General features: G+C 36.8%; 1 protein-coding gene across 1 annotated transcript; it reads right to left on the minus strand.

Moving 5' to 3' along the window:
• Nucleotides 1–208: 208 nt before the first annotated feature.
• On the minus strand, nt 209–14,109 carry LOC139150254 (steryl-sulfatase-like). The gene is made up of 3 exons (XM_070722508.1): nt 13,908–14,109; nt 10,201–10,332; nt 209–517 (listed from the first exon to the last, which is right to left on the minus strand). Exons 1-3 carry the CDS (start codon nt 14,107–14,109, stop codon nt 222–224), a joined length of 630 nt encoding a protein of 209 aa, XP_070578609.1. The 3' UTR covers nt 209–221.
• Nucleotides 14,110–14,918: the final 809 nt, after the last annotated feature.

A 14,918-nucleotide genomic window follows, 5' to 3' on the forward strand; every position in this document is an offset into this window, starting at 1 on the left:
TTTCTTATTTTGACTCTTCAAAACAAACCTCCTGAACACTTACGGATCAATAGATCTCTTGAATTGACTGGGGTCTCCAATACTGTCTAACACGTTACCCTTCAATTGTAGCTATATGAATGAAACTCACTGCTTCTAATCCCATCCATTTATGTAAAAAGTTCACTTAGATAGTCTTGAGAGGTCCAAGGATTTTTCGATATCTGTTACGAATTTAGTATTTAGAAACAAGTACCTTTCTGAGATGTGAAGGTAACAGCATTCAGCCACTGACCGCAATAATGGAACAGATAGTCGTGAGGGGGTGCTTTCATCGTCCCTCTCAGCAGAGGCATCAAGTCTCGCCCATCAATAACTCTATCACTTGGCAGATCCACTCCAGCCAGCGATGCGATAGTTGGGAAGACATCCATTGTGCTTGTTGGAACTGATATCTCAATGCCTCTTGGTATCATCGGTGGATAGCGAACAACTGTGGGGACGCGTATACCGCCCTCCCAATTCTGTCCTTTACCTCCTAAAATGATATCAAAGTACCTAAACTGTTCAATCAAAATTAAAACTACTTCCATCAAACAAAAACATCTCTATTTCCCTGTTAAGTCTCATCTCCCTTTGATGCAATGCTGTTTTTCTGGGCTTTACTCAATATTTTCGAGTGTACATGGTGGTACAAAATAGAATCACTACAAGATCGATATCTCCCAGGGCAATCACTTTTATTTATTCAGCTGATAACCGCCTAACGGTTGAAAAACTTCAACTTTTTGGCTCAAAGTTTCGTTACAAAGAGTTAAAAACCATTTCCATTCAGAATCAAGAATCATACGCGCGCAGGGATAGTACCAAATATGTATTAGAAACATATTACCAAACATTTACAGATACTTGGAATCCAAACATGGCAACTATCCCTATGTTAACTCTGTGATGGAAATAAAATCTTAGATTTTCACAAACGTAGTCCATTGAAGCTTCAAAATTAGCCCTAATATATGCTACACCAAAATAATTTATTGTACAAAATTTGAGAGTCAGAATATCTGTTCGCTAGGTGCGTTGTTCTTCGTTATACATCTTCTATGTTTGAAGGTTGATAAATCGATTGGCCCGCAGGACTTCGAAACCTGTGTGTCATGTATTCTTTGTGGTGGTTTTCCGCAAAAAAAAACCGATGGTATAGACAAAATGAAATACAAAATTACATCAGCGCGCCATCTTTACCAACGATGAAGGACATGCGCCGAATTTATTGCAAGCATGTGGAAATCAATACTAGCATTTTCGGGTAAACAGAACTTTGATGCAGAAATCAACGAAAAAACACTGAATTGTATAAGGCAAACTTTGTTTTTAATTTGCGCTTTGGGATTCACCACAGTGCAGATTTAAGGTGTCATGCAACACTGAACAGTGTGGGCAACTATTATTCAATGAAATAGTTAGAACCATGAATGTCGTAGAAATACTATCCGTTATCATTCCTGAACAGACACTCAGGAAGTGACATAGCCACAAACAGCCGATGTAACAAACACTTCCATGGATTAAGGTAGTGTGCGCCTCGAAAGTGAAAGACTTAAGCTTTTGCTCAAACTTTCCTCAAAATCTTTCAACCATTCTGTTTCAAAATCAAGATTACAAATCGGGGTCACCGTGCAAATTTTGGTACTAGAGAAACAAATGACCCAAGATTTACCGATATTGGAAATTCAAATGGCCGCCATCCCTGTGTTAACTGTGTCGCTATCCCTGTGTTAATAAAATTTCGAATGTCGATAAACTAAGCCGGCGAAAAGTTTTCTTACACTAAGAGCTTTAAAATTAACACAACAAGCGGGTGTATCAGAAAAGCATTGTAAAGGTTTGAGGGTCCAAATATCTGTCACCGAGGCGCGCTCTACCTTAATATTTAAGGTTTCTGGTACCTTTGTAGATTCCGTTCCACCCCCTTCCATCTCACCAACACGGGGAGGGAGAACAGAAACTTCTTTTAAAGCACCACCATGGTCTGAGGTGAAATAGATAAAAGTGTTCTCTGCCAAACCAAGTTCACTCAGCTTTGACAAAACTTTGCCGACCATCCAGTCCATTTCTTGAACGTTATCTCCATATTTCCCGTGCTTACTAGACCCAGTGAAGTTCTTCATGTTAAACAAAGCAGTGTGCCTTTGAAGGAATGGAAAATAAAGCAAAAAGGGTCCTTGCGTTGCACTTCGTTCAATGAAAGAATTCGCTTGGTTTACCATTCGTGTCGATATTGTATCCAAGACTACGGGCTGCTCTATGACGTCATGGTTCTTCACAAGCACGCACATGAATTGGCGAAAAAAACTGTATGACTAGCATAGTTCCAACCAAGCCACAAGACTATGTGAGATCCAATGATAATAACTCCTCTCCTGCCCAATACACCGAGTAAATGCAGCACCACAAGGACCACTGCGTAAGCCAAAGACCAGAGACAGCATCCCATGATGAGTCGCTTTTGGGTGGACCATGCTATATATCTTCCATCTGGCCCGCATTCGTTGATAAGAGAGGTAGGCATACCATAAAAATAATCAAATCCTTGGTTAACTGGGTAAAAGTAGTGATCGCTTGACGAGTCCAAATTAGTTCCGAGATGCCATTTTCCTACCAATTGGAACAAGAGAGTAAAATTCAGTTCTACTGAGAAGGTCAAAAATTCCGATAAACGCCGGTCGTCAATTATCAATCACGGTAAATGCCTCTGTACAAAGCTGACGTTATTTTATCCATCATCCGACACGCATTGCCCAAAACACAGGATGAGGTACAATTTTACCTACTTCCCAACCGAGCACTGAAGAGTAAAGTGCCTTGGTCACTGGCACAACACCGTGCTGGAGTCTCGAACGCATCATCCTCCAACAGTTCCTCTGGACCTACTTAGTCTCGGACTCGCCATTTTCAGATGATGAGACCGGTACCCTGACCACTGCACAGTAAGTAAACTTACCCAAAATTCTCCATGATCCGCACACACCGAGATCACTCATTGAACTGATTTGATTTAAGTGTAGAACGAGGAAGGAGAAAAGTTATCACGTAAAGAATCTTTTCATTAAACTTACGTGAATTTCGCACGTTTCTAAGAATAAAATGCAGCAAAATCATCAGGAATGCACAACTAAACGGAGTATTGCGTGTACGCCATTGCGCCTTGTCAAAGAGATGTCCATAATTCCGTGTACTTAAATCTCTCTATAAATCTCTCTACCTGTGATAGAACATCGTACGTCAAGAAATTGCGTGATATATGACCATTGATTTTACACCTGTAATGAACTCAAATCATTTTGTTGCAAGTTGTATTCTGCAATGCTATTGAAAATATAACGGACTTGACCATAGGGCCTAACCAATTATTTAACTCAGTTACCCTCAATAAGTCACTATATATATAATATAATAATTTATAATAATAATAATAATAATAATAATTTATTGAGCTCTACGACCCCTTTCGAGGTATGACAGTACATTTACATCAAAATCTCTGGACAGGAAATAAATACATCGAAAAAAAGTTCTGAAAAAGACTTTTAAATGTATTTAAAAAATAGCACTAAAAGTAGAACAATTACATGCACATACGGAAAAATACATAAAGCAGAAAGAAAAACTACTTAAACTTGTTCATAATGAGGTTGGCGAATTTCGCTAATTTTGAGAGATCATGCAAATTCTTACTTTTGAAGAGATTCTCGAACATGACAGTGTTAGGACGTGTATAGTAATAACTTTTTACATAATTTTTTCTTTCATTATTTAAAGGAGGACATTCTAATATATAATGCATTTCATCACCAATTTTGCCTGAATCACACAAAGTACAAATATTACTAATATTATTTTGGTAACGGTTGGAAATAGGGAGTTTGTGGCTACCACAACGAAATTTAGTGAAATTAATTCTGTCCGTTGCGTTGAGCTTAGATAGGTAGTATTCAGAGATACACTCATTCTTGAAGATACGATAGTTTGTACATAAAGTATTTTTTTGGACTATAATAGTCGCGCCAGCGGCTTACTGACTACGCATGCGCTTATTCATAATATACTATGCGAGTAACCGGAAGTGTACCCTTCTTTCTCATGATGGGCGCCGCCATGTTTTTTTTGAGTACTCGTAAATAAACAAATACGAAACAAATTACCATGATATAACATGCCTTTTATAAAATATACCTCTTTTATTAGCCAGTAAATGTTATTATACACCTTGTCGCTGATACAAAGTATCGTTGATATATAAACGGAGAAAACTGTCGTGCATATGAACGGGGGCATACGCAAAGAATGCTGGGATTGATTATAGAAGAGCGCCCCCTGTGTCAATAATTAGATTCAAAATTGCACGTTTTTAGACGGAACGCTATAGTTTTCAGCTTGCATGTGGAAGGTGGTAGTGCGGTTACCATTGCAATGATAATTATTGCATAATACGTCCCTTGTTTAACGCCATAGGCTGTTATCATTGTAAAAATTGCCAATTTTTGTCCAAAATTTTTACACGCTACAGAAAATCTATACCTGCCCTGCTGCAGGTTTGACTTCGTGTAAGTACGTGAACTGCTTTCATCAGAGGGAAACTGGGCATAGTTGTCATATAAACGTTTATGAAGTAACAATTACAGTTTATCATGAATCAATACAAATAACATTGCCAATCTTAACCCCTGGCGCGACACCAATAGGCGAGCGGCAGACACACCCATTTTTCACACTTAATGTACCCACCTTACATACGGCCACATCATACATCATTTGAAAGCTAATTATCTCTACTTCAAGAAAATTGACGATGTGGAGCTGCCAAGTAGGGCCATAACCCCCTAATTTGCATAATTTACATGGGTACCCATTTGCATAAATGTGATATAAAATTAGGAAATTCATTGTTAACTACTCTAAATATACTTTTAAACTATTGAGTTATATATCAAATGATAGGTATTTGCATGTAGAATACAATATTGATATCCAAAAAGATATTTAAAATGGTTTTACTGAAATATTTTCATATTAATACTGAAAAAATATTTAACCCTTTTGAATAACAATATCTTAAAAATTTGAACACATACAGCCACATCATACAGCCACATTATACATCATTTGAAAGCTTACTATCTTCTTGAAGAAAATAGACAACATTTAGTTGTCAAGTACGGCCGTAGCCCCTAATTTGCATAAGTCCCACGGGTACCCAATTTGCATAAATGCGGTTAATATTAGATATTATTATTCACTACTCGAAAAATATTTTAAACTATCGAGTGATATATCAAATGAAAGGTATTTGCATGTAGAATACTAAAAAGACATCTAAAAATATTTTAAATTCATTTTACTGAAATATTGTCATATTTATATTGAAAAAATATTTTCCCCTTTTCAATAACAATATTTAAAAAAATTTAATACAAAAAGCCAAATCTTACAGCATCATCATACGTTATTTAAAGCTTACTATCTCTACTTCAAGAAAATTGACAATGTGGAGCTGTCAAGTACGGACGTGGCCCTTAATTTGCATAATTTACATGGGTACCCTATTTGCATAAATGCGATATAAAATTAGAAATTTATTAACTACTATAAACATACTTTAAACTATCGAGTGATATATCAAATGAAAGGTATTTGCACGGGGAATACAAAATGGATATCTAAAGAAATATTAAAATGATTTTACTAAAATTTTTTCGTACTAATGTAGAACAATATACTTTCCCCTTTTTAATAACGATATTATAATAATTTTAACACATAGAACCGCATCACACAACCACATCAAACGTTATTTGAAAGCCTATTATCTCTGCCTCATGAAAAAAGACGATATGCAGCTGACAAATAGGGCTGAAATGATTTATTTGCATAATGCAAACGGGTACCTATTTTCATGAATACAATATAAAATTACAAAAATCAATTGTAAAGTACTCTAAACTTACTTTTCAACTATCAAGTGATATATCAAATGATAGGTATTTGCATGTAGAATAGAATCATGAACTCCAAACGTGTATTCAAAATATTCTTATTGAATATTTTCAATTAATTCGTAAACGTTTTGACTAGTTTATAATATTCAAAATATTGTGTACTAATAACGAATAATGCTAAAGTTTTGGGGATAAATATCTGAATTTGTTTTGCAATTGATTTTTTGTTATTAAGGATTCGAAAACTGGAACATTTTCCTGTCTAATTCCCATATAGCTGAACAACAAGAATACATAAAACCAATTGGAACTAATTTGGGATAATTGGGTCTTCATATTTTGCAAATTTTCTAAAGCGTGTTTTGTACTCCATAGTTGAGTGTTGAAATATAACAAGTTACTCTTAAAAACATTACAAGTAAAAAGAAAAGCAGATGAGCTTAAATTTGCAAATTAAACCGACATTATTTCACCATCCAATTATCCCAAATTAGTTCCAATCTTATTATAAATAGCTGTGTGTTGAATGACCCTTTTGTATTATTGATGTCATTTTTGTTTCAATTTCTCTAGAAATCTTGTTTGATGGAGACATCATTGGTTACTACATCTGTGTTACATCTGTATTTTCAGTTCAGTTATGTGGAATATGTAGACGGAAGGCACCATATTTCATTTATCGTATTTATTGTCATATAATGAAGGAAAAGCAACTCAACACACCGTTCATATCTTTGTTGTTTGCATTTTGTGTATGATATTGTGTATATTGTCAGTGTATATTATGTTTGGCTGTTTATATAAAGTGTTAATTAGCCATGGCGATTATTCTAGTTAAGAGTAAAACACTAGCACCACTTACAAGTTGGTACCTTATGCTAAAAATACAAGTGAACAAAATGACGCCCACGAGGAAAGTTCGTGGACCGCCCAATTATAAGTGGATGATGCAGTCCAACCTTTCACAGATCAAAATTCATTGACTATTTTCTCAAATAAATCGTGAAGAAATAAACAACATACATCAAAGATACGACTGATTTTACACGGAAAATTGAGACACTAAAAGTTCCGGCCAATGCGACATTGGTAACACTAGACATTGTTTCAATGTACACTAATACAACGCACAATGAACCAATGGAATCAGCCGACAGAGCATTAAATCAGGAAAGATCATCAAATGATTGCATAATCAAACAACCAACAACAAAATACATGATAGCTATGCTGAAAATAATCTTGAAAAACAACACTTTCAAGTCAACAGTGAACTTTATCGTCATGTATTTGGGTGCGGTACGAGATCTCCAGTTTTACCAGAAATTCCCGACAATACATTTGACAAGACAAAATGAGAATAATTCAGCAACACACTGAACAAATATCGCTCTGACTGAGATTCAGAAACGATGTATGATTCTCATTGGAACTCAACACGAGCTTAATGAATTCATATCAAACATGAAAAAATGCATCATACTTTCAAATTTTCGAAACCTCTTCTCAAGAAATCATATTGTTAGACCTCATTATCTATAAAGGTCATCGGTGGAACAAAGAGGACATTCTCGACTGCAAAACACACACAAAACCAACAGATACATTGCGGTTCACGAAACCAAACGGCAACATTCAAGGGCCTTGTTAAACGCAAAACATTACGATACATTAGAACAATCATGCAACAACAAGGCAATAGAGAATACAAGATATTTTCGAGATAAAAGTAATGAAATGCGACCAAACGATTCTAAATCTTGTTAAATTATTACTAACTTTGGACAATCGGAAGACATTTAAATGTTATTAAATTTTCATTAAATTAATTTCAAAACCTTGGAATCGTAAATAGTAAAAGGGAACCAAAACATTTTCAGGTCCCCTATATGCTGATCAAAATCTCCAAGTACCCCTCTACAATCTCCCAAAATTTTCGAATCCAACCCGAATTCCTCTGCCTCTCACCGTTATTTGTGAGCGTAGCCTAATCACATACATAAGAAACGGAAATATAAGCGTTACGATGATGCCAAACTTCACAAAACCTACAACAGTCCGATCTCCGATTCAAATGAGCGTACACAAATACAGCCTGAACGAACAGTAGACATCCTAGCTTCCGTATTTGAACAAACTGAACTTTCAGTGGAACAACTCGATTGGTAACACCTACAATCATTCAATCAGTGCACATGTTTCACCAAAAAAAAATGAAGGACTGATGAAAACAGCTCAGTACTCTCAAAAGGTAGCATCAAAGGATCGCGGTGTCACATTAGTCTTGCTACCCTATAGGGCAGAACACGTAGATTAGGGTTACGTCTCGCCATGGCAAATCAACACTATACATAAAACGGCCAAACATAACATAATATACACTTACAATATACACATGTACCGTACACAAAATTCAAACAACTAAGATATGAACGATTTGCGGAGCTGTTTTCTCTTATTACATGTCACCAATTGTGTCTGCTGTCGAATTAATCTTCCCTGCACAGACCTTTGTTCCTGCCAAGGCAGCGATAACTGTGGCAACCCTTTTACTCATGACAATGCTGGTGAAGAAGAGGATGACGAATTCTAGAATTACTAGATTTACTGGAAATGACATGAATGATTTGGATCATGAATCATGCCATTACTTTGACTGCAGCTTACTCTGACACATTGTTTCAGCTACAAAGCTACATTTCAACAACTACAATAGTGTCTTTCGTGTGGATCTTTTTGTTGCATTGATACTTAAATTAATTTTTTTAAATACCATTATTGAAAAGAGGAAATATTTATTTCGACATTAATATGAAAATATTTCCGTAAATTAATTTAAATATCACTTTTGATATCAATTTTGTGTTTTACATGCAAATACCATCACCACAGACCATATATCACTCGATAGTGTAAAAGTGTGTTTAGAATAGTTAACAATGAATTTCTAATTTCATATCTCATTTCTGCAAATTGCTTACCAGTGTAATTTATGGACATAAAGGGGTACGGCCTTCCTTGATAGCTCCACATTGTCAATTTTCTTCAAGTAGATATAATAAGCTTTCAAATGACGTATGATGTGGCTGTATGATAGGACTCTATGTGTTAACATTTTTAAAATATTGTTATTCTAAAGGGGAAAATATTTTTTCCATATAAATATGAAAATATTTCAGTGAAATCCATTTCAATATCTCTTTGAATATTCATTTTGTATTCTACATGTAACTACCTTTCATTTGATATATCACTCCATAGTTTAAACGTATGTTTAGAAAAGTTAACTATAAATTTATAATACTATATCGCATTTATGCAAATTGGGTATGCGTGTTTATTATGCAAATAAGGGGGTTATGGCCCGATTTGGTAGCTCCAAATTGTCAATTTTCGTGAAGTAGAGATAATAAGCTTTCAAATGACGTATGATGTGGCTGTGTGTTGTTGCTGTATGTGTTAAAATTTTTAAAATATTGTTATTCAAAAGGGGAAAATATTGTTTTCCATATAAACATGAAAACATTTCAGTATAATCAATTTCAATATCTCTTTGAATATCCATTTTGTATTTTACATGGAAAGACCTTTCATTTGATATATCACTCGATAGTTTAAACGTATCGTTAGAGAAGTTAACAATAAATTTCAAATATTATATCGCATTTATGCAAACTGGGTACCCTTGTTAATTATGCAAATTAGGAGGTTATGGCCCTACTTGGCAGCTCCACATCGTCAATTTTCTTAAAGTAGAGATAATAAGCTTTCAAATGACGTATGATGTGGCCGTATGTAAGGTGGGTACATTAAACTCCTAAAATAAGGCCCTTTTGCTGGATTCGCCGCTCGCCTACAAGGGCTGAGCCCTATATAATATTAGTTTTTGCCTGTAAACTTGTGGTTTGATACACAGCGATGGCCAATGTCTGTGTAAAATTTAGGGATATTGGATCGAGTGTAATCATCATCATCATCATCATCATCATCATCATCATCATCACCAATTATCATCGTCATCATATCATCATCATAATCAAACTTGACCGTAACATTCAACGGTAACCTCAATACATTCTCCATGTCTTTGGGTTATCTAAACATTTCCCTACCTGACAACAACTGACAAATAATGAAAATCCTTTTATCTTTCTGTCTGTCAGAAAGGGTAACCTACATAGTCATGAACCACGTGTTTTTTCCTGTGTGCACAGTTACTCACCTATAATGGCAGTAGCATATCCGGCTGCTTTCACCAACTCTGCAAAGGTAGTTTCATTCCGAGGTAGGCCAGCCTTGCAGTCTGTAGTTGTTATCATAGATAATACTCCTTGCGCTAATGCAGAAGCCATACCTTTAATAAAAAGAAAGGTACGTTTAGCAACAAGAAATTGGAAGCTCCATTACCTCATTTTTGGCTTTTTTTACATACGATAACTTTGTAATCAAATGTTACGTATAGATGTGTAAAAATGTTCACCTAATCGTGATCACGGAATATTTTTGCAATCACGAGACACATGCAAAACCTAAATTTTAACAACTGGATAAATTCGAATTGCAACTCAAATTTGGCCGCCGCAGAGTATTAGAAATCGGAGTATTAGAAATTCCATGCGCTTCTGTAGCATACTAGCATACATAAGCAGAAGCTGCATTCTGATTTCGTTTTATTAATTTGCATTTCTTTCCATTAAGCAGTAGGAAAACAGATTTTTCGTCATTGGGATCTTCGCTTTTCACTGTTGACAAGATAACAACGCGAAATCGTTTCCTGTCGTTTCTAACACATTTGGGTTTTTATAAAATTCACTCAAAGTGACCACAAAATAACCCCGTTTTAATATGTAAAATTCAAAATGTCCGATATCAGGAGGGGTATCTCCTCTTAAACACATTAAGTAATTGGATCATTTGTGTCATTTGAGTATTCAGTCATATTTCTATGCATTAGCAGTCTTTCAAATCCTTACTCGGTTTTTGCCACATACTATTAACCTACTGCCTAGAACAAATCTTTAAGAGTAGTAGTGGTATTCGTACGGATTGAGACCTCGATGACTTCTTACTTGTCTTCATCAGGAGTTTTGCTGTACTAAAAGATGCTTCTATTTTCTTTGAAATTTTCCAGCATTCTGAAGCAGATTCTGCTTACCTATGGTTTCATATAGAGTTTGTGCTACTTGACATTTCTTCCCTTATTCATTTTTGTCACTCCATATGAAATAAAAACAATTTAACTTGCAGAACGGCATATATTGGCATTTCGGCGCGCATAAAAAGGTACTAGAACTCACACAGTTGAAAAAATAATCCAGGTGCAGCAGAGAGAGAAAAAAATTACATGGTCAATCTTCTGAGCCCACTCATGAATATCAAATGGTCCATTTCTTAACTAGAAGAGTTGAAAGCTAAATTACGAAAAACACTGTTAAATTATCAGCACGTTTGCTCTTGCGCCCACTACCGAAGGTAATTTTGAGTTTCAGACCCAAGAAGACCTGAAAAATGGGCTAACTTATGGAGCATGGCAGGCTCCAGCTGTGACCGCGCAGTAACTTAAATGCTGTAACATGTCGATCGTGCTCGGGTCAGGGGCCGTCATCCCGGGACAGCTGCACGACAACCGATAGGCTTTTCGGTAGTTAACTGAAAAAACTAATCCGTGTCGTTGAGGTAGCTCTCAAAATAATGAAAATTAATGGATTAGTGTTTGATTCAATCTACACCCGCCTTATCACGGGCTATCTACGACTCATTTTGTACTTCTGCTAGCTAGCGGGACATGAGAACAATCATGCATTCCCGTGAGCCTTCGGTGGTTTCTGTGCTCGCAACGTGAACTTTTGACCTCCTACAAACGCTTTCAATGGGCTTTAAACTTGAGGGTGATGGTTCATATTCCGATTAACCACAGATTTTATTCAAACCATGTATGCACGTTCCGAAAGGCTACTCTAGTTAAAGTTTTTCGAATTGTGGCGACATTCATATTTGTATTTTTGTGGCAATATTGGTCAAAAAATTCATATTATCTGAAACTGCTTATCTAACTTTGAAAATTGATATGCATATTTCTTGGTTAACCTTTGTCTAGCGCTTTCACACTGTGTTAATATTTTCATAATTGCCTTTGGGGAATTTTCCCCACTATCTGTCAAAAAATTACTTTCCTTCATAAACGCCAGTCAGATTGCTTTGAAACTTGATATGCATGATCCTAAGGTTGACCTCTCTCAGATTTGTTTAAAGTGTGGTTAAACTTTCAAATTTGTATTTCGGGGAATTTTTTTATACTTTTGGTCGAAAATCATCTTCTCTGAAACGGCTTGTCTGATTACTTTGAAATTCAGTGTGCACAGGGGGTCCTATGGGCAACCTCAGTTGAGTAGCTTCAATTTTTTTCTCTTTCGTCAAATGATTATCTCTGAAACTTCTGATCTGATAATTAGATACGAAATAAACGATATCAAGAAGAAACCTGTTCTGAGACGTATCAAGATACCCTTATCCCCGCCCCTACCCCTTGGGATGAATAAATAAGCAGCCCCTTTAAGTTTGCGTCAAACTGACAGTAGTGGTTCAAATAGTCTGCCCATCCCCTTGGTGAAAAGTTCGATAAACTTTGCCTTTGTACTAAATACGACAGAAAGTCGCGTGTTTTGTTAACACAACATTCGATGAATATCCACGGGTTCATGAAGCTTACAAAGGTGCTGATATAATTCCTCTGTTTGTGTCCTGTCAGTGCTACGCATGTTTTTTGCAGAGCTCACTGGCACACTGTTGACCTTCTCTATTCAAATTACATAAACATCACGCCACAGTACCTCCAGGACGTGATCACACTTTTTACAGTCGTTTTGCCATTCATGAGCGTAAGTATACCAGACTGACCCCAGTAGCCTGGCTTCTCGGCAGCCGACTTACTGGCTGGCCAAGCAAGGCCTTCACCCCACGATCAACGCAACAGCTTATCAGTTCGTGCGACAGTCTGCGCTGAAGTTTGGTCCTTCAATTTATTCTGTTTTGACATTTAACATGCCCACAAACTTGGAGCAAGTGCACGGTCCCTCCATAAAAGGACCGTAATAAGTGAAGTGTCAGAGTCCCTGGACCTGAAGCATCAAAATAAACTTCGGCGTGTTGCCTTTGACCTATTTTCAATCACGCGTCAACATCGCCGGGACAGAATTAAAAAACAGTGTCCAAATTGACGTTAATTCGCACATTTTCAGGCTAAAAGTTCCTAGTGTTGAGATTATACGCCGAAGGAACGCAATTCCTGTGCCTTACAGGTGCACATTTACGTTTTGGTTTTGGTGTGATCTTTACATAAGTCGCATTCTTTTTCTCCATGTAAATTTCATTCTTAAGAAGTTTGTTTGTTGATTACACCACATGGGCATCGGGTAGCATGTTTCTTATTGTAAAGGAAGGCAATACGATCTCTCTAAATTTTCGGAGCGGCATTCACCAAAAGACCTTGACTTCACAGTCATGATCAGCGATAAAACTTTTTCTGTTGTGACCTATCACAGCTGATATTTAGTAAACATGTTATATACTTTCCAGGTAGGCCATCATGAGAGATATGGGGACCCACATATTTATACTTGGGCGAGTTAACAATTGCCATGGAGGTACCAAGTACCTCAATGCATCGACGAAGTTGTAATGATAATTGAGAGGGTGGGGGGCTATTTTCCACATATGCCAGTGGGATGGCATTAAGAACAACTATGCTTTCCCCTGCAAATTTTTAGGTCAAGGTCACAATATGTAAAATCAATATATCAGCCTTCGAAACATGTTTTTTGAGTGATCATTTTGTAAAGTTGACAAGATTAACCAGTTTGTGGCACTCTAAGATATTTTGATATATAGAACACAACACAACCAGGGACTTTTAGTAATCACTTTGCATACCTGACCGTATTGGGTACCGTCCAGTTAATAGAGCTGCTCGGCTCGGTGAACAAGTGGGTGCAGCCACCAGATTGTGAGTCAATTTGGCGCCTTCTTTGGCAATGCTGTCGATGGCCGGTGTATGGATTGTGTCGTTTCCGAAGCAGCCAATATCTCCGATGCCAAGGTCATCCGCTATGAATATGACAAAATTTGGCTTCATATTCGATGTTGCAAGTGTCGAAACTATCAGGACTATTGAGATTTGAAGGAGAGCAAGCATTATGCAGCGTGTTGACATAACATGTAGTATAGTTAGATCCGTTCACAGGCTGGGCGTGGTATCTGTGAATACGCCGCGGTGCTGTGGAGGATATCGATCATGATCTGGAGTCGTCACAGGTTTTGTGGTGATGACCTTGACCCGAGCGCTGCGTATTCCTGAAATGTACCGTGGACGAAAAAAAAATTCTCCGCACTGTTAAAAATTTCTCTTCTGTTTAAAATTTCTCTACTGTCTCTTCTGTTTTTTCAGAGATGACATTTTTACGATTTACAGAGGAATAAAACGTGAATTTCAAACATTTGTGGAGGAGTGCAACACCCTGCACCCCACGTTTAAGTTCACATAACACTATCGAAAAAAAATCTCATACCTTGACCTTGTGGTCTTCAAAGGTCAGAGAGAGAAATTTTAAACACTAGAGAAAAAAAAGTTGAAAAAGAGGAGAGAAATTTCAAACACTAGCGAAATTAAAACAGTAGAGAGAAATTTCAAACAGTTGGGAGAAATATCAGACTGAACAGAGAAATTTCAAACAGTAGACAGAAATTTTACTGAAAACAGCGCGGAGAATTGTCGTTTTCTTCCATGGTAGGAATGTAACAAGCAGAAAGAATGTGGACGTGGGTCCGCCGGCTTGGGTCTCCCTGTCCCTAATCCTTTCCAAGGAGGGTCACTTCTGGGTTTCACACTCTGGCCTTGACCATAACCGAAACTTAAATAGCTCAGATATCACCCCTATGACTGCT

Source organism: Ptychodera flava, chromosome 2, assembly GCF_041260155.1.
Source record: "Ptychodera flava strain L36383 chromosome 2, AS_Pfla_20210202, whole genome shotgun sequence".
Taxonomy (NCBI): domain Eukaryota; kingdom Metazoa; phylum Hemichordata; class Enteropneusta; family Ptychoderidae; genus Ptychodera; species Ptychodera flava.